The sequence below is a fragment of the Choloepus didactylus genome, chromosome 17, assembly GCF_015220235.1.
Source record: "Choloepus didactylus isolate mChoDid1 chromosome 17, mChoDid1.pri, whole genome shotgun sequence".
Taxonomy (NCBI): domain Eukaryota; kingdom Metazoa; phylum Chordata; class Mammalia; order Pilosa; family Megalonychidae; genus Choloepus; species Choloepus didactylus.
Genome location: NC_051323.1, coordinates 59,453,477 through 59,479,696, shown reverse-complemented (window position 1 = coordinate 59,479,696; position 26,220 = coordinate 59,453,477). Strand labels below are relative to the sequence as shown.

The 26,220-nt window shown below is 37.3% G+C and overlaps 1 protein-coding gene across 2 annotated transcripts in view; it reads left to right on the top strand.

Moving 5' to 3' along the window:
* TTC27 (tetratricopeptide repeat domain 27) overlaps nucleotides 1-26,220 on the top strand; it is a 202,183-nt gene that overhangs the window by 122,350 nt on the left and 53,613 nt on the right. For both annotated transcript variants that reach the window (XM_037806843.1, XM_037806844.1), the window contains exons 13-14: nucleotides 4,022-4,249; nucleotides 25,411-25,509. In XM_037806843.1, coding sequence (XP_037662771.1) covers nucleotides 4,022-4,249; nucleotides 25,411-25,509 — 327 coding nt within the window. The remainder of the gene's footprint in view (nucleotides 1-4,021; nucleotides 4,250-25,410; nucleotides 25,510-26,220) is intronic.

Below are 26,220 nucleotides of genomic sequence, written 5' to 3'. Positions count from 1 at the left end.
CATCTCCAAGAATCTCTAAGAGTCAGCAAGCATCTCTTGGGGCGTTTTTTCCTCTCTTAGCTTCTCTGGAACAAACTCTGGGCTAGCATCTCAAAGCATCAGCAGTGTCTGGGTCTCCTGGCTTAGCACATTATGGAGTGTTTTTGTCTCTCTGCTCTCTGTATAAGCTCTCTTTAAAGGACTACGGTGATTTAATAAAGACTCACCCTGAATGGATGGGGCCCATATCTCCATGGAAACATTCAAATCACCCTAATCAAAAGGATTAATAACTCTGCCCCTGTGAGATTGCATTAAAGAATATGGCTTTTGGGGGGCTTAATAGATCCAAATCAGCACAATGGTTATTATCTTTTTAGAAACAGCAGTGTGATTGAATAGGCTTCATTATTTTGCAGAATCTTAGTTCAAAACTATAACATTATTTGGAAGTTTTTTCAGTTGTAAAATGCTGAGTAATAAGCCACCTCAAATTTAGCAGATTAAAACAGCAGCCCTTCATTATTTCTCACAGTTCTGTCCCTTGTTTAGGCTCAATGGTATGGTTCTTGAATGCCCTCTTCTGCTCCTGCCATGATGAATTAACTGGTAATAGACTAGCCCTCCCACTTTAAACAACTTGTTATAGTTGCTATTGATTGCTGTGTGGCAAACCGCCTCAAAACTTAGTGGCTTGAAACAATAGCAGTTGTTTATCTCTGATGGTTTCTGTGGGACAGGAATTCAGGGATGCTTGACTGGGCAGTTCGGGCTTGGGGTCTGTCATGCAGTTGCAGTCAAGTGGTGGCTGGAGCTGGCACAGCAGGGGGCAGGAGCAACTGAGCACTTGCTTGGCAATTCTGTCTTCATGTAAGTCTCAGGTCCTCTTCATTTCTCCACACAAATTAGCTTGGGTGGTTACTATATGGCAACTTCAGGGCAGTTGGGCTCCTTTCATGGTGGCTTCAGGCTCCAAGCAAGTGTCCCAGGAGAACCAGGCAGAAGCTGTATGGCCTTTTATGACCCAGCCTTGAAAAGCACAGAGTTGTCACTTTTACCACAGTTACAAACCCCCTCAGTTCACAGGTAGGGAACATTGCCCCCTACCTCTTGACATGAGGAGTATAGATTCACATTGTAAGAAGGTGGGATGGGAAATATTGTTGTGGTTGTCTTTGGAGGTATAATGTCGTACAACCATAAAACTGGACAGAATACGAGGCAACTGTTTTTAGGCATTGAACATTAGGCAGTGAAAGCCTGGGATCCCTGAGAGAAGAGAAACCCATGAGATAAGGCCCACCACATATATCCTGGCTCTCTGGCTTGAGATGATTTCCCAACTGGAAATTTTTCTAGCACAGATGTGAATCCTAAGCATAGAGCATGGTACTCTCACTAAGCTAAGAAACAGCAGCATTTGTGGCTACTGAAGAACCATGGGAAAAGTCATTGGGGAGCAGGAGCTGCATGCTTTATTGCTTTGTAAATAAAGTTTTATTGCAACACAACCCTGCCCATTCATTTACGTATTGTCTGTGTCTGCTTTTGCACCACAGTAGCAGAGTTGAGTAATTGTGACAAAAACTGCATGGCCCACCAATTCTGCGATATTTACTTCCTGGCCTTTTACAGAAAATGTTTGCTGACCTCTGCCTTAGGGTAAGGCCTGAATATTCCAGAGTCACCCTAACAAAGCCTAAAACTACACTTCAACAATATCTGTTGAGAAGACAGAGTTTGGAATTCAAGTGTCACCAAGTTAGAAGAGCATGGTAAAAGTTGGGGGTTTCTACATACCTGCCTTAAAAAATCATAAAACCAAACCTACTTGAAGTCCGAATTATTAGCCAGTAATTGAATTTGCCTGCTAAAACTAAATTCAGCACTCACCAGAGAAGATAACAGAATACAGAGTCATGAAACATATTATTCACAATATCCAGAATTCAATACAAAATTACTAGATATACAAAGAAATAGGTAAATGTGATCTGTAGTCAAGAGAAAATCTTGAAAGTGGCAGAGCTGGGGGTGGGGGCACATTACATACAAAGGAACAACAAAATGGCTGATGGTTACCTTCTCTTCAGATACAGTGGATGCCAGAACTCACTGGAATGACATCTGTAAAGTACTAAAACAAACAAACAAAACCTTGCCAACCTAGGACTTTATATTCGGTGAAAATATCCTTCCAAAAGAAAAATAATGTAATGATATTTTCCGGTAAATGAAAACGTAGAGCATTTGTTTCCAGCAGACCTGCTAAAGTAAAGGTTTTCAGGCTATCAGGGAAATGATACCAGATGGAAACTAGGATCTATTGGAAGGAATGAAGGCTTATGGAAATTGTAACTATTTGGGTAAATATTTAAAAGACTATTCTTTTTCCTCTTTTAATTTGTTTAAAATAAAACTGACTGAAGCAAAAATATCATTGTCTATGCAAAAGCAAAATGTATGGCAACAGTAGCACAAATGGCATTATACTGTTGTGAGGTTATAACGTTTTTGAAGTGGGAAAAGTGAGGCGACACAGTGTTAATGAGTTTTGGTAAATTGAGGATGCATATGGTTAGCTCTAGAGCAACCACCGAAAAGTAATAAAATGATGTATAGCTAAAAGCCTGTAGAGAAAGTAAAACTGAAGACTAAAACATATTTGATTAACCTAGTCAAATGCCCTAAATTTCACATAGGAGAACTAGTGAAACTGAATCATCATACGTTGTAATCCAACACTCCTGCGGGAGCAGTATCTACATTTGATTTTTGCCTGTATCAGCTACAAGGGAAAATAAATTCTTTTTGGTAGTCATAGAAATTTCCTGGTCCTCTGACCTATAGGATTTAAAACGCTGAGTATATCCTTTTCTTTCTTTGAGCTGTCCAGTAAGATTAGGAACAGCCACAGTCTTCGTGTTCCTCTTAATGTTTTATCACTCCGTCCATAAAACCTTGCACTAGAGAGGTATTTTATTCTAAGTTACCACAGGTGATAACTTTAGAAATTCATCCATCACTGCCTGTCATGGACTGCCTGTTTCACCTCTTGATGATCACTGTATCCTCACTGTCCTCAAACCCAACCAGATCAGATAACCAGTTACAAATTTCCATTTCCTCAAGGAATGTGTACCTGCAATCATTTATGTAGCTGTCTATTATGATGGTCATTGTTTAGTTGCAGACTACAGAATCCACTCTAACTGGTTAAAGTGGAAAGGAGTTTATTAAGGGAATTAGCCCTCAGAATTTATGAGAAGGTGTGGGTATCAAGTTTCAGTGCTAAGCTGCCGAGAGATATACTTTCAACCATACTATAAGATCATTTCAGCAAAAATACTGCTGCTGCTTTAGTCCACCATGCATTCTTTTTGGCTGTATTCATCTCTGTGTAGATGACCTTACAGAGTTATAGCCAGTTATATTAATGGCTACCGTATTTTCTGTGAACAGGGGCATTATATAGATTCTAAAACTTCATGTTTGTTTTGGCTATTTAGGATTTAGAGTTATTTTCCCTTAGAAACAGTTTTATAAATTCTGATTCTCTTTTCAGACTAGGCCTAAGAAGCCTACATAACCCATCATGTACCAGAAATGCAAAGTAGCCAACATCCAAAGACGCTTTTAGAAGCACAACCCTCTTTTAAAATATTTCACAAGAATAAGACTGCTTAAGAATTATCCATATATCCAACCTGAAGAAAATGAAATATACAGACTTCCAGACTGCCAACTGCAGTCTTAAGGTCTTGTTTTAGCTGCTCAAGGATGACTTTTTAAAGATGTCTCTATCCATTTTGTCCATGGCTATCTTAATATCTTTGGCTACACCACTCCTGTTTATATGAAGGTATATATGTGTGTGTGTGAAAACAGAAAGTAGAGTTACTACAACACTTCTTCCTCTCTACTGAAATCTATCAGAAACTTGGTAGATGACATGGTGGGGAAGGGATAGAGGATTAGCTTGGGTGATCAGGTGAATCCAAATTGTGGAATATGTTATTGTTATTTCTATTGTTCTATCTAGGCAGAAGAAATCCTTAGGCAAGAGCTGGAGAAAAAAGAAACACCGAGTTTATACTGCCTGCTTGGAGATGTCCTTCAAGACCACTCCTGCTATGACAAGGCCTGGGAGCTGTCCCGGCACCGCAGTGCTCGTGCGCAGCGCTCCAAAGGCCTCCTGCATCTTCGAAACAAGGAGTTTAAAGAATGTGTGGAGTGCTTTGAACGCTCGGTGAAGATTAATGCCATGCAGGTTAGGCAATGCATAATCCCACCTGCCCTCAGCGCTTACTTTGTTCTTTGGATTTGATTCTTATTGAATGAGTAAGCTTTTTTGTCGTGATGATTAGTGACCTTGTCTTTGAAAGCTAAGAATGTAATCTTTGTTATACTTCTTACTTGTCACAGAAAGTGGACAGTACGTTTTCTTTTATTCACATTCTCTTGCTTTAACTGAGCGGTTGTAATTTGTCTTTAACTGAAATGCAGCTATTAAAATTAGGTATCATTTTGAGTAGATATGTAAGGAAGGAAATAAATGAGAATCCAAATTACAGACATTGTGGGACTCTGCAAGCAACTGCTAAAATCAATAATGAAAGAAAAACCTTTTTATAAATAGAGTAACATACAGAATGGATTATTGATCATTTTAGGAGAAAATATATGTGTGTGTGTACACACACACACACAGACACACACGTTTTTAAATTTTAAAAAAGTTTAAAAGTACAAAAAAGGGTCTGCATCTTTAAAATAAGTGATATGATAAACTCACAGGAGAGGACCTATTTTTGAGCGAAAAGATAATTTTATATTAAATTTAATGATGCTCACTTAGTAAAGTGCATTTATCATCAGAAATGACCATTTTGAATTGGGTAGACTTGGATGTATCTTTTATATTGAATAATTAGAAGTACATTTTCTATGGCAGGTTGAGCTAATTGTTTTCCTCATTCTGAGAAGTGAATATAGTTAGAATTTTCCAAGTCAGGTGGCTGGTAATAAGCCTGAGCTAGAGAGGGGACAGGTGTAACTAGAGAAAATCAGCAGAAATTAGCAGTTGCATTTGGCAGCAAGGATGCCTTCTGTTATATTTGGAACTGGTTTTTGTTGACAGCTTGCTCTAACATGGTGGTTCTCAACTGGGATTGATTTTGTCCCCCAGGGGACATTTGGCAATATCTGGAGACTTTTCTGATTGTCACAATGGAGTGCAGGGGTAGGGTGCTGCTGGCATCTTGTGGACATATAACACATAGGACAGCCCCCACAACAGAGAAATTTTCCAACCCCTGATGTCTGTATTGCTGAGGCTGAGAAACCCTGGTCTAACTTGATAATCACTCAGCTTCCTTCATTTTTAATTTTTGTGGAAAATAGAATTCATTAAATATTGTGTTATTACAATTTTACTTTCTGTGAAAAACTGTGTTGTATCCTTAGTATCCTCTGCCTAAAGTTCACCTAACCATAGCTGCCGTAACAAGTGGGGAAAATTAAATCCCTGCCTTAGCCTTCCATAGTTGAAGATAAATCAGTGCCAGGAACATCACAAACTTGAGTTGTTCTCTCAAGCACACTGTCTGTTCTCAACATACCAACATTAATGCTTTCCTTCTGTCTCATTGGCCGCTCTTTTACAGTCTCCTTGGCTGGTTCCTCCTCATCTTTTGGGGTGTCCCAGGGCTTAGTCCTTGGACCTCATCCCAGGCTACACTCACTCCCTTGGTTTCATTCAGCCCTATGACTTTACATACCATCTGTACATTAACAACTTCCGAATTTTATTTTCAGTCTTTTCTTCTCCCTTAACTCCAGACTCCTATGTCTTACTGCTTAGTAAATTTTCCCATTTATTTCTCTAACTTGACATTGCCAATACCTGAAATCCTTTTCCCCCCCACCTACAACCTGCTCCCTCCAGGTGCATCCATCCTAGGCAATGGCAGCTCCATCCAACCTTGGAGTCCTCCTTGATTTTTCTTTCTCTTATACCCTGCTTCTAATCCGTCAGCAAACCCTAGGAGATCTACCTTCAAAATATGTCCAGAATCAGACCACTTCTTACTACCTCTACTGCTACCACCCTAGTCCAGATATCCCCATTATCTATTACCTAGTTAATTATTACACCCCTTTACTTGTTTTCTTGCCTCTGCCCTTGTCCCCTCAGTCTTTTCTCAGAGAGCATCTGAATTGGTCCTTTCAAATGTTAGTCAGATCATGTCATTCTTCTCCTCATAGTGCTTCACACCTCCTCATCACAGGAGTGGTAAAAGCCAACGCACCTTAATGGCTTATGAGGCTTTCGATAGTCCAGCTGCTCTACCCTCACTCTTTCCACTCGCCTTGTCACCACCCCACACTGTCCTCTTTGCTCTTCCCTGATAATACTGGCATATTCCTGCCTCAGGGTCTTAGCATTTGTTCCTCCCTCTGCCTCAAATGTTCTTCTTCTAGGTATCTGCATACATTGCTCTCTTACCTCGTTCAAGTCTTTGCTCAAATGTCACTTTCTCAAGGAAACTGACCTTGATCATTCTACTTAAAATTGCAACTTCTAGCCCATCCTACATTCCCTATCCTCATTCCCTGCTTTATTTTTCTCCACAGCACTTAGCATCTTCTACTATGTATCGCTTACTTAAAAAAAAAAATTGAGTTTCTCTTTCACTGGAATGTGTGTCCCATGAAGGCAGAAATTTTTTATCTGCATGGTTCACTAATATTTTATCAGTGCCTGTAACTGTACCTAGCACATTAGGTAATTGTCTTCGTTTCCAGAGCTTTCATGACAAATAACCACACACTGATTAGCTTAAACAACAGGAATATATTGTCTGACACTTTTGGAGCTAGAAGTCCAACATCAAGGTATTGGGGCCATGTTTCCCTGATGTTTTTAGCGTTCTGGTGGTGGTTCAGTCTCTGCCTCCATCACATGGTGATCTGTCTCTTTCTGTCTCCTTGTCTGGTTTCTACTTCTGTGTCCAGTTTCCTTTGCTTATAAGAACTTCAGCCATATTGGATGAAGGCCCATTAGTTTGGCTGCATCTTAACTAATAACGTCTTCAAAGGTCGTAGATTTACAAATGGATTCACGGCTACAGGGCAGGAGGTTAGAAACTAGAACTGTCTTCATGGGGAAGTGATTCAGTCTCCAAAAGTACTCAATAAATATTTGTTGAATGAGCAAATAAATAATATCTTTAACAAATTATCAGTCAAATATGCATTGATTGTTGTGCACTGAGCCATAGGATAAGGAATTAGCAGATCACCAGATAGTCCGGTTAGTACCATCAGGTACAATCTATGGAACAAACACAGACAAAACTAGCTGACAATACCGGGTATCAAAGAAATGCCAAGTGAGTTATTTGTGAAGTACTAGATATATAGAGGCCAAAGAGAGGATTCCTAGCTTTGGTAGACAGTGGAGGGAGGAGTTTGAATTTGGCTTTGAAGGTCAAGTAGTAATTTGAATAGGTAAAGGGAGCATTCCAGGCAGATGAACAGAGTGAGCAGAGCCTTGGAAGCAGAAAGAGAAGATAGGTGTGTGTACGGGGGTGGGTGGGTGGGGGATTCAGGGAGTGAAAGGGTTAGTGAATAGGCTAATTTGGCAAAGTGAAAGGGAACACAGCAGTTACAGTGGGGAAGCTAGACTTGAGTCAGATTGTGAAAGGTCTTAAATATGAGACAAAAATTTATTTGGCAGATAGAGAGTCACATGAAGGGTTGATTTGTTTTGGCAATATTAGATGTAGGAACAGCTAGGGGACTATAGCTATAGTCTAACCATTATAGTTGACATTGTGGGAGGGGCAATAGGAAGGAAGGGATTGAATGTGAGGGAAGTTGCAAAAGAGGACTTGACAGGGCTTGATGGTCTCAGTGAGTAATTTTGAATTTATTGCTTAGAGAGACAAAGAAATGACAGTTGCTCAAAGCAGAGTCACAGTTACAAACAGATGTTATGTGAGGATATTTTGCAGTTTGTCATGTGGCTCCAATTAAGGCATGTTATAAACCAAAATAATCCGGGCATCTGATGCTACAGTTGTACAGAAGAACTAAAGATGAAATATTGAGTCCCATAAACTTATTTTATCTTGTGATCCAGAGCTATCTCTGAAGAAGGAGAGCTCCTATGGATGTGTCTTTGTTAAGTCCTTGTATAAAGGGAAAAATAGGAAAGTCGAGTTTAAAAAATTTCATCCTTTTTTTTTTCTCAGATATATCCAAACAATTAGGTTTAATAACAAAATTTAGGTAAAATACAGTGATATTTGAATGGCTCTTATGTAGACTTTCTGAATCAAAATAGGGTAAAAAAAAAAAATGGAGTAGAAAAGTACTATTTTTAATAGCTGCATTAAAAGAAAGTGGCAGAAAATCACAGAGGAAGGAACTCTTCCTAACTCATTTTATGAGGTTAGCATTACTTTGGGACCAAAGCCAGTGTGCTGATTTTAATCTGTTATGTACCCCACAAAAGCCATGTTCTTTTAATCCAATTTTGTGGGTACAGACTTATTGTGGGTGAGATCTTTTTTTTTAAATTCAGTTTTATTGAGATATATTCACGTACCATACAGTTATCCATGGTGTACAATCAGCTGTTCACAGTACCATCATATAATTATGCATTCATCACTCCAATCTATTTTTGAACATTTTCCTTATACCAGAAAGAATAAAAATAAGAATAAAATAAAAAACAAAATTAAAAAAGAACACCCAAATCATCCCCCCATCCCACCCTATTTTCCAGTTTCTCTCCCCCTTTTTCTACTCATCCATCCATACACTGGATAAAGGGAGTGTGATCCACAAGGTTTTCACAATCACACTGTCACCCCTTGTAAGCTACGTAGTTATACACTAGTCTTAAAGAGTCAAGGCTACTGGGTTGCAGTATGATAGTTTCAGGTATTTACTTCTAGCTATTTCAACACACTAAAACCTAAAAAGGGATATCTATATAGTGCATAAGAATGCCTACCAGAGTGACCTCTTGACTCCGTTTGAAATCTCTCAGCTACTGAAACTTTATTTTGTTTCATTTCACTTCCCCCTTTGGTCAAGAAGATGTTTGTGAGTGAGATCTTTTGATTAGGTTGTTTCCATGGAGATGTGACCCACCCAACTGTGGGTAGCACCTGTTGATTAGATTATTTCCATGGAGATGTGACCCCGTCCATTCAGGGTGGATCTTAATTAGTTCACTGGAGTCCTTAAGAGAGCTGACACAGACTCAGACACTGAGACAGAGTGCCCTGGGAGAAACAAGCAGAAGGGCCCAGAAAAGCTAATACAGAAGCCCAGGACATGTTGGAGAAAGCCATTTTGAAAACGGAGCCTGGGAGAGAAGGACCAGCAGACATTGCAATGTGCCTCCCCATGTGACAGAGGAACCCCGGATGCCATTGACCTTGCTTCATTGAAGGTGTCCTCTTGTTGATGTCTTAGTTTGGACACTTTTATGGTCTTAGAACTATAAATTTGTAACCTAATAAACCCCATTTATAAAAGCCAATCCATTTCTGGTATTTTGCATTTCAGCAGCCTTAGCAAACCCGAACAGCCAGATAAAGATGTCACAAGAAAAGAATATTACATACCACTTTCCTTTATGAGTATAGATGTAAAAATCCTCAACAAAATACTAGCATATTGAATCCTATAGCATATTAAAAGGATTATACACCATGATCAAGTGGGGTTTATCTCTGGTGTGCAAGGTTGGTTCATCATAAGAAAATCAATTAATGTTACACACCACATTATTAGCACAGTGAAGGGAGAAAAACCACGTGATAATCTGAATGGATACAGAAAAGACATTTGACAAAATCTGACACCCTTTCATGATAAAAATACCCAGAAAACTAGAAATAGAAGGCAAATTCCTTGATTTGATAAAAGGCACATATGAAAAACCCCAGTGAACAGTATCCTCAGTGGTGAAAGACTGAAAACCTTTCCCCCAAATTAGGAATAAGACAGGGGTGCGCACTCTCAGCTGAACAAACTGCTGTTCATCATTTTGCTGGAAGTTCTAGCCAGAGCAATTAGGTAAGAAAAAGAAATAAGAGGCGTCCAAACTGGAATGGAAGAAGTAAAACTTCCTCTATTTGGAAGTGACATGATCTTTTATACAGAAAATCCCAAATAATCCACAAGAAAACCAATAGAGCTAATAAACAAACTTAGCAAAGTTGCAGACTCCAAGATTAACATGCAGAAATCACTTGTGTTTCTATACACCAGCAAAGAATGTTCCTAAAGGGAAATTTAAAAAACAATTCCATTTACAGTCACAACTATAAAAGAATAAAATACCTAAGAATAAATTTATCCTTGGAGGTAAAGGAGTTGCACACTGAAAACTGCAAAACATTGCTGAAAGAAAATAAAGAAGACATAAATAAATGGCAAGACATCCTGTGTTCCTGGATAGGAAGATTTAGTGTTTTTAAGATGTCAGTTATACCTGAAGCAATCTACAGACTCAGCACAATCCCTATCAAAGCCCCAGCAGCCTTTTCTGCAGAAATCTCAAATTCATGTAGATTTACAAGGGGCCCCAAATAGCCAAAACCATCTTGAAAAAGAAGAAAGTTGGAGGTCTCACACTTCTCAATTTCAAAATTTATGACAAAGCCACAGTAATCAAAAGAGACATACTGACCAATGGAGTAGAAATTGAGAGTTCAGAAATAAAACCATACATCTATGGGCAAGTGAATTTCAACAAGGGTGACAAGTACATTGATTGGGGAAAGAATAGTTTTTTCAACAAATGGTGCTGGGAAAACTAGATATTCACTTGCAAAAGAATGAATTTGAACCCCAACCTCACACCATATACAAAAATTCACTCTAAATGGATCAAAGACCTAAACATAAGAGCTAAAACCATAAAATTCTTAGAAGAAAACATAGGAGGACAACTTCATACCCTTGGATTTGGTAGTGATTTCTTAGATATGACACCAAAAGGACAAGCACAAAAGAAATAAAATAGGCTTCATCCAAATTTAAAACTTCTGTACATTAAAAGACATAATCAAGAAGGTGAAGTGACAATCTACTGAATAGGAGAAAATAATTACTAACCATATATCTGTAAGGGTTTAATAGCCAGAATATATAAATAACTGCTACAACTTAACAACAAAAAGATAGATAACCCGTTTAAAAATTGGGCAAAAAATTAGTGTATCCAAAGATACAAAAATGACCAATAACCACATGAAAGGATGCTCAACATCATTTGCCATTAGGGAAATACAAATCAAAACCACAGTGAGATACTACTTCAAACCCACTGGAATGGCTATTATTAGAAACAAACAAACAAACAAAAACAGTAAATGACAAATGTTGGTGAGGATGTGGAGCAATTGGGCCTCATATATTAATGATAGAAATGTAAACTGGTATAGCCACCACAGAAATCAAATTTTGCAGTTCTTTAGAAAGTTGAACATAGAATTACCATATGACCCAGCAATCCCTCTTCTTGGTATATATCCAAAAGAATTGAAAACAGGAACTCAAACATATTTTACAGCAGAGTTTATATCAGCATTATTCACAGTGGCCAAAAGGTGGAAGCCACCCAAGTATCCATCAGTAGACAAATGGATAGACAAAATGTGGTATATACACACAATGGAGTTTTATTTGACTATAAAAAGGAATGAAGTTCTTATACATGCTAGAACATGGGTGAACCTTAAAGACATCATGTTGAGTAAAATAAACCAGACACAAAAAGATAAATGTTGTATGATCTTGCTTATATGAAATGCCTAGAAGAAGCAAATTCATAAAGACAGATAATAGGTTACAGGTTACCAGGGATCAGGGTGTGTGGGGAAGAGGGAGTTACTATTTAATGGATTCTGAGTTTCTGTTTGAGGTGATAAGAATGTTTAGATAATGGGTATTAGTGATGGTAGCACAATATTGTGAATGTAATTAATACCACTGAATTGTACACTTGAGTGATTAAAATGGGAAATTTTGAGTTGTATATGTGTTACTGCTGTAAAGAGTTACAAAAAAGAAGTTGGAATGGGTTTTGGTAGGCTTCTGTCAACACTGTACTTCCATCTTCTGCCATCGTCTAATCTAGTACTGTATTTAATGTGTTTGCAGTTGTGCGTGGACAGAGTTCTTGCTTTACAATGGGCTGAATGTGTAAGATGATGAGTAAGAACCTGTCTCTTTTTTCCCAGTCCTTTCCAGATGCAATTTAACTAATATTTGCCTTTCAAGGGCAACATGCAGGGTGCTTGATAAAACCAACTGTGATTGCTCCAAGTGGAGGACACCCACCTCCTTCAGGTATTGATGGTAGGATAAATACTTGAGCCAGTGTCTCTGTGAGTCACTTGGCATATACCAGGCATTTGTGCTCATGTGCCATGCTGTGGCTTGTGAGATGCTTGGAGCTGCCTGACCATCAGCTGGCAGCATTGGTGGGAAATGTGGGAAACTGTAGATTAGATATAAGCAGAGTAGTGGCAGAGCAGTCCTATTAAAAATAAAGCACATGATGAGTAGTCTGAATTCTCTTGCTACAGTGGTTTGGTCATTTATTGTATAGCCTAAATCTTCCACTATTTTTAAGTTATATTGTTTGGTAACCTTTAAAAAAACTGTGGTAACATATATACAACATAACATTTCCCATTTTAAACAACTTCGAGTATGCAGTTCAGTGGTGTAAACTACATTCACAATGTTGTGCTACCATCACCACCATGTATTACCTAAATGTTAACTTTTTTATTATAGCTACCTTTTTGGTAGCAAATAGCCCCCAAAAGCAAACAAACAAAAAGTACATTTTTAATGAGCAATTAAGAACTCAATTTCCATTTCTGAAGAGAGTAAATGATTGTGTAACTTGCAGACAATGTTAGGTGACATTATCTGCCAGGGGAGAAATGTCTAAAATTTTTATAAAATATGAATATAAAAAAATTATAGAGTACAACAAAAACAATGAACTCTAATGTAACCTGTATACTGTACTTATTAGTATAATACTACTGTTTCATCAGTTGTAACAGAGGTAACACACACTAATGCAAAGGGTTAATAACAAGGAACTCTGGGGTGGGGGTACATGGGAACTCTACTTTCTGCTTGATTTATCTGAATACCTACAACTGCTCTAATAAAAAAGTCTGCTTTTTTTTAAGAAGGTCATATCCAAAGTTGACCATTTAATATGCAAGTGTAGGAGGTGCATTTTTATATTATTCTGTGAAACTTGACTTTTTATTTAGTGTTAATGAAAATGAGCAAATAGTCTAATTGACTATTAGAAGAATAGTCAATACCAAATTTTCTCATGCGTGTATGAAAAGCAAGTTCATATCTGCTAATTTGCTAGCTCTTTTAGCAGAAGAAGCAATTCATAAACAGTTAAATTTGCCAGTGTTATATTAGTGACATCAAATTCTTCAAATATAAAAGTCATTAATTTGGTTCTCCTAAATTGAAATTTTTTCATCCAACTAATGGATTCAAAATAAAACTTGTGGGAATTCATTCTGTCAAAGGGGAATCATCAGACAAATTGTCTGATGTTTTTCTGAATGCTGTTATATATTTTGTTACAATATTAAACATTGAAGAAAAAAGTATTTGTTTTAGTGGTAATGATACAACTTTTGGTGGAACATGACAACATGGTAAAAATAATGTTTCTTTCTAAATTAAGAAATCTATGGAATAGAGACATGATTGGAATTGATTGCAGTGGTAGGAATAAAGTAGTTCAAACCAGCTTTTAGCAATGGAAATAGAAACTGTAGCTGTTGTCATTTATTATATACACTGCTTGAGTAATTGAACTAGGAAATTCTTGTGACATATCTGATATTGAATTAAAATAAAATTCCTTCAGCATGGCAGTATATACTTTCTCTGTTTGCTTCCCTTCATCTGGTGGACCTTGGAAATGTTTGAGTTTTTAAAGATTTTTTTATTAGTCTAAGTGTCCTACAATGACATTGAACTTTTTTTTAAAAGGAGTCCTTTGCATTTTGGTTGCATTTTATTGAAAATCAATTGGAAACCTTTTGTATTCAATTAATGGAGTTCCATAAAACTTCAGCTTTTGAAACTTTTAGCAGATTGTAATCATTGAAAGCAAAGCCTTCAAACAGGAATACATTGAAATTTATCATAGAAAAGCAAGGGAGGAACAATGAGAGTTCAAATTAGATACAGGATTTGATTTTGAAATGTGAAATTTGCCTTTGAATAGGTCTTCCTAGGAAAATTCTTTTCTTTGTAACATTTGATTATGAAAATCATAAATACATGATAGCAGAGAAAATAGTATATTGAGCCTTCTCCCATGTGCCCATTACCCAGCTTCAACTATTACCACCTGTATTAGTCAGGGTTCTCTAGGGAAACAGAACCAATAGGAGATATCTGTAAATAAGAGAGTTTATGAAAGTGTTTCACACAACTGTGGTGATGCATGCCTCCAAATTCCATAGGGCAGGTTGCGAGCTGGCAATTCTGATGAAGGTCCTCGATGAACTCCCCAGGAGAGGCTGGCTGCACGAAGTGAAAGCTTTCTCTTCTCTCTTAAAAGTCTTCAACTGATTGGATTCTCTCATTGCAGAAGACTCCCTTAGTTAAATCTAGATGTAAACAGCCACAGATGCAATCAGTTGACTGATGATTTAGTAAACCAGCCTTCTGGTTTATTAGCTAGCCATGAAATGTCCTTGCAGTAACAGTTAGGCCAGTGCTTGCTTGACCAGACAACAGGGTACCATCACCTGGCCAAATTGACACATGAACCTAACCATCACACCAAATCATGGCTGATTTTGTTTCATCTATATTTCCTTACCCCACCCCATATTTTGAAGCAAATCCCACATGTCAAATCATTTCATTGAAAAATGTTTCAGTATGTGTCTTAAAAATAGGGACTTAAAATATCTTTGTACTCAATAGTAATTTAGAGTGTTTTAGTTTGGCAGGGCTACAAAGAACCACAGATTTATTTGGCTTATATAACAGAAATGTATTGTCTCAGGGTTCTAGAGGCTAGAAGTACAAAATCAAGGTGTCATTGGGGCCATGCTTCCTCTTAAAGGGGAGGTTCCCTTCCCTGCCTCTCCCCTGGCTTCTGGGTGGCCTGCAGTCCATGGCCTTCCTTGGCTTATGGCGGCACAATTCAATCTCTGCCTCCATCACACGGGCATCTCTCTCTGTCTCTTTCCCTGTCTGTGTCCAAGGACACCAGTCAGATAGGATCAGGGGCTACCCTAATCCAGTTTGGCCTCATCTTAACTAACAAAATCTTCAAAGATCCTATTTATAAATAAGTTCACATTCACAGGACTGGGGGTCAGGACTTGAACATGTCTTTTTGGGGCATATGATTCAATCCATAGCACTTACTGTTATCCTAAGAGGCATTTGCTGAATATTCTGCCACTGCTTAGGAAGCTCATACTTGTATCTTTACTTATCAAACCCCTACCCACCTGTCAAGCCCTTCTCTCATGTCCCTCCAATATGGAACCTGAACCAATCATGAGCTCTGGAACTGCCTTCCCAAATCCACAAGGCATGCTGGCTGCCTTGGTTGCCATGACCCACATTCATGCCCCATCCCCCCATTCTTCAAGGTCTTTGAGGACAGAGAGGATGTCATGTATATTAAGTAATCCATTTAAAAGCTCAGGACGGGTTAAAGAAATTTCTGTTATTTTTTTTGAGAAACAACTTTAACTTTAAAAATGGTTTTTGACTAGAACAATCTTATAGGTCCCCTGATGTAGTAAAACCAATTTGTTGGTTAATAATTTATTGGTATATAAATAAGGGTGTTTTTCTTAAATCATGTAATTTAAATTATTTTTAGTCCCATTTCACTCTGAAAAGTGTTGCAGTTTGGACAATACATTATGTGGTTGCCTAACTAAGAATTATCGAGTACTTGCTGTATACCAGCATGGATGTAGAATGAATTAGATTATGTTGACTTATCAGCAGAGAACAGAGAGTTTCTGCTGGGAAATATGTGGTTAGAAATAGCTTGTGAGGCCTTAAATGCCCTGCTACAGAGTTATCTAACCCTATAGAGTCTGCTGTGGTTTTGAATAAAAGAATGATATGACAAGTGGTGTTATAGGAGGTGTAAATAAGGAATGAATGTCATGGGTGAGTGATCTGTGGCTTTAGCCACAACGATGGGAAAGATAGAGCAGGTTGAAGCTTCACTACAAAGGAAACCTTCCTGAGACTTACCCACTGGGATGGCATGATTGAGGGAGAGCTTGGAATCAGAGATGATGCCAGTTTTCTTAATTGCTTGATTAAAAGAAAAATGTCCCTATTGATATGTACAGGGGGTTCAGGAGGAGAGAGAGATCTTTTTCAGGGGAAGGTGATGTGATTTTGGATGTTGAGTGTGAGGAGATGGTACTATATCTAAGCAGAGAAAGCCAATAGGCAGTTGGACATAGAAGTCTGAAGCTTAATATGAAGTCAAAACTGAACATGCAGATTGGGGGTATTACATGGAAGTGAGTTGAAACCATTGAAGAGAAGTGTGCTGGGCTTCTGCAGCAGTTGGAGGAAGGTAGAAGAAATGGCACCCATGAAATATGAAACAGCACCAGAATCTTGGTCAGAGGGATAGGAGGAAACCCGAATAAGGAGTTCATGGAAACTGAAGGAAGAACAAGTGTCAGTGAGTAACGTCACATGTAGTGATAAAGTCCACAGAGAGCTAAGGAGAGGTCATTGGTTTTGGAGCTCACTATTGACCTTCAAAAACATTCTTAGATTCATGAGGTTAAAGAGTGAGTGGCAGGTAGGGAAATGAATGTAATGTCCATAGAGAGTTCATTTTAAGTGTGTAAGAGAGATGAAAATCAAAATGTGGAGCATGGTCCTTGGAGCAGAAGAGTCAAATAAAACATTTCAACCTACCAGAGCCCTTCATGTGGTTGAAGGCAGAAAAAGGAGGGCTCCAGTGGATAAAGGAGAGATTGAATACAGTTGGATATAGGAGAGATTGAATGTTGTAAAGAGAGAGGGAAAAAGTGACTGAGGGAATATTATTCCAGGGGAGAATGGAATGAGAAGAGATGGAGATGTTAACTCTGGTGATGGAGAGTATTGTTTCTAATGAGGCTGGAAGGAAGATGAGAATATTAATATTATGATAGCAATTTCTATTTATTATGCATCTTCTATATTCTAAGCTAAAATAGTGTGAACTCTTGGCAATCCATTTTGAGGTACTGAAGGGGATACAAAAGAACTATGTTAAGACATGGCCCTTTGCCCTTTTGTGGTTTTTAGGGGCTAAATGGAGAAAGGAGGTGCATACAAGTAACTTTGTGTGTGACAAACGGGCAGAGTAAACAAGACAACATGCTTTGGGTGCCTAATGATGGCCCTATGAATGAGAGCATGGATGGTTAGAACAAGCTGAGTGGAGAAGTGAGTGTTGTGTGGACCAGGAGATGTGGTTGGAATTTGGATAGAAGGAAAAAACTGGGAAAAGTATTCCAGGAAGGGAGACTAGCAGATGCAAAAGCCCACCATGTAGAAAGCAGATGTTTCAACTGATATCTATAGGTGTTAGCTGTCTATTTTTTGTCCAGTTATTATAATATTAGCAGCTAGGGTTGAGTATTTACTATGTACTAGGTACTGTTCAAAACATTTTACATATATTTTAATCTTCAACATAATCAGTGAGGTGTTGATTATTATTACCCTCATTTCACAGATGAGGAAAAAGAGTGGTTAAGTAATTTCTAGCTCCAGATCCCACAGCTTATGAGAGGAGGAGCTGAGATTTGACCAGGACTTTCTGGTTTCAGAGAGCTGTTGCCCTGAACCTCTTTGTTATTTTGCCTTTCAAGGGGATTTAGGAAGTAATGGCAGATCTGATTGAAGTGAAATTAAAGAGAGCCTTGAATACAGACAGTCAACTTCAAGTTTTTATTCCTCTAATGAAGATCCATGAGAACTTTTATCAAGAGCAAAGTGAAGTTAAAACATTGATATTTTGGAAGATCCAGGACACAGCAGTGAGTGTGCCTCTGAGAGACCAGGGAATTTTAGAGGAACTGAGGCAGCCCTTCCCAGCCTACCATATGCATAAATTTAGACTGATAGGAAATAATACTCTGTGATTTTAATTATCCTGGGGGCTTGTACGATGCTTTTCTTGATTTGTAGGAGGTGACTTTCTCTTTCATTTTAGTTTTTTGAAAGAAGAATTTTTTTTATAATTTGAAATGGAGTCCTACAGTTCCTGTTGTAAATTTGTGTTAGTTATGGTGGAAAGACTCAAGGAGGTTGGAGCTTACATTCCAGTGGAAAAGGAAGGATGAACGTATGTGAATAATATGTAGGAGGAAAAGATTCCTTCCTGTTTGTTCTTCCTTTCTCATATTGGAAAGTAATAAAAAATGAAACTCTTAAGGTTTAACTTGCATAACTCCCAAGAAACAAGAGCACTGTGATAACATCTGGGCTGTAGCTGAGACCGAGGTGTGGTGGAGAGGGCAGAGCTTTGCTGCCATACCCTGGCTTCTGAAGTCTCGGAATCCTATGGAACATGATGTAGGTAAATCACTTCACCTTTCTGTGCTCCATTTCCTCATTTGCAAATTGAGGATTATAATCTGTACCTCAATTTGCGGTTGGGAAAATTAGAGCCAGTGTAGTATTTAACATTTCCTGGACCAAAGTAAATTCTCAGTAATGGATGTAACATAGTGATCATTTTCTGTCCTGTCTGTTGCAATGTTGTAGGAATGGTGGTAGAAAACCATTATTATTCCAGTTTCTAAAATAACCCCAGTAGCCTAAAATTAGGAAGATCATGGGAGTCACATAGGCAGATAACACATAAACACCCATATTGCTCCAAATTGTGAATTCTCTGGAAAGGCTGAGTAAATAAGAACCAGTGGAAACTAAATCTAGGTCAAGAATAAGAGAAGAGCATTAAACAATTTGTAGCCTATTAAGTAAAAGAAAAAGTACACATAAAATGTAGATGAGCCTTAGTTTAAAGGAAGACACTGAAATGGATGAAACTGAGCCTCCATTTCAGCAGAGAGAAAAAAGCTGGCATGTAAAGACTTGTATTTCCTTTAGGAAGAGAATTTAGAACTTCATAAATGAGAAATTTAGTCACAGGAGTTGATGGGGTACTTTAAAACAAACAAACAAACAGAAAACACAAAAACGAGTGCCAGGCATCACTTGAGGAAAGCTACTACCACACAGTATTGCTAGCACTTGTTGATTTGAGTTGGGATGTTTCCTGTTTAATGAGCCCACATTCTACAGACACATCTGTATTTAGGATCAGGGGAATGAGGCAGAGATATGGAAAAGAGAGGCTGGAGTGTACAGGTTAATGTTAGGATTATATATAGTATGTTAAGCTTTATTTTATATGTGACATAAAAACTGTTGATTCTATGAGGGAAATTAGCAAAGTGTGATGCTACTGATTATTTTTATTCTGCAGGGACTTTGAGAAGGAAGGAAATGTGAGTGGTGATTCCATAATTTAAAAAAGAAAATTGTAATATGTAAGCAAGTGGTGCCTATTGCAAATGCTCTTTAAATAACCTTGTAAAAATTCACTTTTTGATTGCAAGAGTAATCTGTGTCCATTGTCCACTGCTACTTTGTGTTAGTCTTCAGAGTAGCAAACTGTTTAATTTCTGTTTTAATATTAATTATCAGGGTTTAATATTATCAGAGTTTCTTCGTCGTACATATTGCTTACCAGGAACCACTAACCATTGTGTGGCTTTAGGCAAATTACTTCCTTTCTAGATCTCATTATCTTCTGGGCCTCTTTTAAATTGATTTCTAAGTTTCTAACTCTTTTCAAACCTGTTAATTCTAAATAAATTTTAAATATTGTATTTATAGTATCAGTGCACTTCTTTTGTCACTAGGTGGCACTAGTATACCTTCGAACCCTGTCATCACGGGTTTTCAGAATTTGGGGAATCTGAAGGAGCTTTGGAATTTTAGCCTCATTTTAACAATTGGGGAATTGAGACTCAGAGACAAAGGGACATAGTCAAGGTCACACAGTTACTCAGAATATCTTGAATCCCAGCCAGCTTTTTTTTCTATTAACACGGTTTCCCTAGCTGGTTTTAGGAAGAAAATTCAGAGTGACCATGTTATCAAGCATACAAGTAAAAATAACTTTAAATGACTCTTTAAGGGCAGACATCATTGCATTCAAAATAAATAGTTGGCCTGCTTCTGTATTTCTCCTTGGGACTATCAGCTTCCAAAGGTCATTCATTTCCTTAGAAAGCCTGCCCTCCCAATTTGTCCTAGAAATAAGCTCTACATAAATCTCAACCAGAGCCTCTCTTTCAGATGATTATTTAGCTCCATTCATCGCCCAGTCCCTTTGATAAGTTTTCTTTTAGTTCTTCCCTGCAGCTAAACATGGTCATCACTCCTCTGTTTCATCTTTGTCCACTGCCTAACCCAGTCAAGAGAGCCTCGGGAAAAAATAGATACACTTCTGGTTCTTAGAAAATTGATCTCCTGGGTTTTCCCAGCACATGTTAACTGCACAGTTATTCCCCTTCTTTATCAGTGACAAGGATGGTATTGCCATAAATCATGGCTTGTGGGCACACAGATTGGTGTAGTGGGAGGCAGTGTGGCTGAGGAGAAAAGGCATGGGCTTTGGAATCACACCTGCTGAGTTGAATCCCTCCTCTATCCCTGATCGACTCTGTGACCCTCCCTCATCTCCCCAGTGAGGGTACATTACCTCCCTTGCAGGATTGTTGTGAGGAGTAAATGGCGTGGTGTACAGATCATTAGTGGGGTTTTTTGTTTTGCTTTTTGTTTTTTTTTTGTTTTGTTTTTTAACAGCATGGCTGCTTGGGGAGGTATTTAGAAGATTTTATATAGTAATATTCAAAAGAAGATGGGGGAGATTTGCTTCGACTTGGAGCTGGAAATCAGGCCCCTAAGGACTGACTTGTTCTGTGAGGGTACAGATTTTATCATATTCATTGTGTATTCTGTCCAGCACCCTGCATACTTAATACATGTTTATAGAATTAAGGAAATGAAAATGCCTTTGGGTATTCAGGGATGTGTTGTCTGTTATGGATGTACATTATAACCTGAAGCTGTGTATGTTGTTAGGTGATGAAGTAGAGTTGTTTTGTTCATCTAAGGGAAAGAATTAGATATGAAGTTCAGTATGTGTAAACTTAGTTCATATTGACGTCTTTAATAATATCTGTTCAGCCACTATAGATAGGGAAGTGTAAATCAGCACTGGCTGTTCCTTGTTAGGACTATTACTTTTGGCTTTGTTGTTTAATGGAGTAAATGGGGGAGAAATGGTGCTTTAGCTCATTAACCCAGAAACCATGTACAAATTTCTGTTTATAGTCATGTTCTTCTCTCTAAAACCTTTTCTGAGATCCTTAAGATGTGAAAGACTGACCTATGGCAGATGCTCATTAAATGCTAATTATTATAGTTGCTTTGGAATGAGAAGAACAGGATGACTATAGGATCTGTATATGAAAGGTGGTAGCCCAATGGAGGGTCTCAGCCAGAGGAAGTAGTTTTGTATTGGAGAAAGAAGGGAGGGGTGCAGGGTGTCCCCGGTCAACGTCAGTGCTTCAGAGAAATAGTGTAGACCTGTGCTGTCCAGTATGCGAGCCACTAGCCATATGTGGCAGTTGAGCACCTGGAGTGTGGCTGGTTGAAACTGTGACATGCTGTAAGTATAAGACCCTCCTCAGATTTCAAAGACTTAGTATGAAAAAACAAATACAAAACATCTCCTTAATAATTTTGTATACTGATAACATGTTGAAACAATAACATTTTGGATATATTGAGTTAAATAAAGCATTTTACTAAAATTAATTTTGCCTTTTTCTTTTTACTTTTTAAATATGGCTACTAGGAAAATGTAATGAGGCTCATATTGTATTTCTTTCTGATAGCACCGGATTGGAAGAAGCTAGAGATCTTTGGTACTTAAGCATATACAACTCTATTTTGGGGAACCAACTGAGAGTTTTTTTGAGCTTTTTATTTTGATGTTCTTTTATGATGTTCTGTTCTTGGGAGCATGACCATTCCTTAACCAAGATACCAGTCTCTCTTGGTAATACTAGTGAATAATAGTGAGCACAGTATTCATGGTTTATTGATTTATGGGCCACAATAAATTAGATCCTAGAGTTTAAAAAAAAAAAAAAAAAAAAAGAGCCTTTACATGATTTCAAAGATTAGAGTGTATGCAAAGATTATCACCCATTATAATTATATGTTATCCAAAAATGAAAATCTGCTAGCAGTTAATGGTCCTAGAATTTTCCTTCAAATATGAATTATTAAAACAACAACAAAAATAACCAGGAAGAAAAAGGAAAGAGAACCATATACTGTGTATTAAATTAGGTCATCTGTCTGATTTTCATTAAATTTGTTTTGGTTTCAAGATACTGATTACAAAACATTAACTTGTTATAAAAACTTGAAGTTAAATAATGATCTCATCACCTTGTTTTAGAGCTGTAAAATAATTACTGATTTTGGACGTGTACCCTTTATAAGTCTTGTTTTCAGGTGGACTGAAAAATAAAGTTCTTATTTACATCTTAAACTTGCTGATTTTTATAACAGCACATGGGAAATAGTATTGTGGGAACTTTGTTCTTTGCTGATGAAGAAAGCACACAGGGCACATGGATTTTGAGAACCTTGAGGGCAATTTGGAATGAGGTATACTTCATTCTGAGTAAATTTGCTATGCCGTATTTCTTTGGATCTAAGGTGCCATCAACTGTAAGAGATACCTTTATTTTAAGTATTGCTTTGGATAGAAAAAAGAATGCTGTCAGTAAAATTCTGACAAATATTGGTTTTTAAGATGCATCTCTATTTTAGAGATGTTAAATGGTAGAAAAAAGCGTACCTTAGAATTGATGAAATACACAGGTTTTTGAAACTTTCAACTTACTTGGAAATTGGAGAGCCTGTTTTATATACTCTAAATTAGCATCAGACTAGATCCTCTGAGAATGTATCATGTTTAGTGAGTGTGTGGTTTGGCCACATTGAAGCTCTTTTTATTTGATTCTGTAAATAACCAGACAAACACAAAGTAGCAAGCTAATTTTTGAGTTGCTGGAAGTCCCTTGATTTGGAAAAGTGAACTTGCAGCTTTTAGTTTCAGCTTAGTACCTCCGCATCTCCTGCTTCCCACCACACCCCACACCCCACGCCCCCTTTCAGGCTGTACCTATTCCTTCCACAAAATCTGTTCTCCATAAAGGCTCCTGATAGCAGTTATTTATAGCCTCCAGCGAATTCAAGGCAAAGTGTTAAATTGCCCAAAGATGTCTGCTTTTGAAGCCTTTTCTCTAATTATTGGCTAAAAATCTCTATCAACTTAAAGGCATTTCAGGCCTCAGCTAGCCATATGGGACAGTTTTGTGGGAATGGCTAGGGAGGAGTGACATGGAGGCAGCCTTCTACTCTGCCCCTACAGAGGGCTGTGGACAGATAACAAAGCACCTCATTTCCTATCCGACCATAAAGTGTTCGACTAAATTTATCAGCTGGAACCCTGCCTAAATACTGGAAGTGAGTAAGAAAGTAGACTTCATTCCATGGCTGGTTTTCTGATTATGTCTCGAAGGAAAACAAACTTGGCTTGTGAATAGCTGTATTTCTGACTAATTTCATTGAATTTTTATCAGTTTTATCTTCCTTTTGATATGGGCCATTGAATTTTAAGGAAACCCTATGATGTAAAGAATTCCTTTGTAAATTGAATAGCCACTTCCTAATTTACCTGTTTTCTAAAACTCAGTCATTACAAATCTTATTGACACAAGTGAGGCTATACAGTTTTTTATCATATTTTTTTATTATAGAATATAATATATATATTATATATAACAGGGATAACTTTCCAAGTGCAATTTAACAAGTAGTTAAAGAGCAAATTTCAAAGAATATTATAGTTTACAATTCCACAGTTTCAGTTATTTCCTTATTATGAAATATAAAATATATAAAAAAGGTACTATCTTTCAAAGTATGATTTAACTAGTAGATATATAGGAAATTTCCAAAGTTACTATGAGTTATAGTACCATAGTTTCAGTCATTACCTTACGGAAATCTAACATATGTACAAAAAGGTATAGCTTTCAAATTACAATTTAACAAGTAGCTATAGAACACATTTCAAAGCGTGTTACGGGTTATAGTTCGACCGTTTCAATTTTTTCCTTCCAACTATTCTAGTATCCTAGCAACTAAGAAAAGGAAAATTATATAAAGATTCAGTATTCATAATCCTTGGTTAAATTCCATCTTGCCTGTCGCTACCCCTTCCTCTAGTTTAATCACTTTCCCAATCTTTAGGGATGTCTGGGCAGTGACCACCCTAACATGTTTCTGTTGAAAAGGAGTGTCAACTTTATGAGCAAAGGGGACTTATCTACTTGATGTTCCTGAAAAGGCTATTGCCCCTGGGTTTCAGAACTTAGCTGGCATAGGGGCACTTAAGTTTCTGACGAATAAACTTAGTGAGTGAAACTTTTATACAGTATGGTATTCCTAATAATTATAGTCCCTAGTACACAATGTGTAGATTTTTCCTGTGTACTCTTCTGTTGTCAACTCTCTGTGCCAGTGTCATACCTTAGAAGTATATCATCAGCACTATTTGTGGTGCTGAGCTGTGAGAAACATCAGGCTATACATTTTGAATGACTGTTTGGTAATCCAGGTTCTGAGCCTGCTTTTTCCAAATTATCTCCAGGCCTGTCTAAGGAAATATATCCTAGGGCAGTTTGGCTCTTGGTTAAACCACAGAAGTACTTCTGGTCTAACTTGAAGATGAAGGCAGAAATTATTCTTTTTAAATGTATAATATGTTCGCCGGTTGTAAATCTCCTGATACTTTATATACTTTATACATAGTAGATGCTTAGTAAAAATGATGGTTAATCCCAGGTTTATAGTATCAGACTCTAATATAAAGGCTAACAGAGCTTTTCATTGCTTTGATGGAGTTAGATTATTACAAAGTACGATCTTCGTTGGCAAAAGATGTTGCAAAGGCTTTCAGGATTTTATTAGATTTGAAAATTACATGGAAAAAACTCGTCTTCACTGCTAAATTTCCTACATTTAAACTAACATAAAGTGTAAGGCAGATATTTATTGTATAGCATTGCATTCTTAGTATAGTAATGTGTTTGTTGGTATTATCTTAATACTTTTCAGATTATATGCTAAAAATGTATCTATGTGTTTGATGACTTTGACTTTTGATCTTTGCAGCTCGGAGTGTGGTTTTCCCTAGGCTGCGCCTATTTGGCCCTGGAAGACTATGAAGGTTCAGCAAAGGCATTTCAGCGTTGTGTGACTCTAGAACCTGATGTAGGTTTATTTGGTCTACTTTACTTATTATAGCTCTTTAATATTCTCTGAGTTATTTGCATTGTACTGTAGTTCAGAACAGTAATTCCTCTTATGTTATGGGAAAGTATACCTTTGAAGGAGGTTACACTTTAAAAGGTATATGATTTCTAAATCTGGATTTGGTTTAATTTAGAGAATAATTTTGATAAAACAAATTTTTAGTTAAAAATACTTCACTGTATAAAAATATACAGCGAAGTATCATGTATATTTTTGTCATTCACTAACATGCATTGCCTATGTTAATTGCCTAACTGGGAAGTTCTTTTAGTGTAGAGTCTTTTTTTTTTTTTTTTTTTTTGGGGGGGAAGCTAAGCTTTTATTTTTTTTTTTATTTTTATTTTTTTTAATTCAGTTTTATTGAAATATATTCACAAACCATACACTCATCCATGGTATACAATCAACTGTTCACAGTATGATCATATAGTTATGCGTTCATCACCACAATCTATTTCTGAACATTTTCCTTACATCAGAAAGAATCAGAATAAGAATAAAAAATAAAAGTGAAAAGAGAATACCCAAAGCATCCCCCCATCCCACCCTATTTGTCATTTAGTTTTTACTCCCATTTTTCTACTGATTTTTTTTCAATTTTTTAACTTTGTTTATCAAAAAATTAAAAACAAACAGGCAAACAACAACCAAAAAAACCCCACAACATTT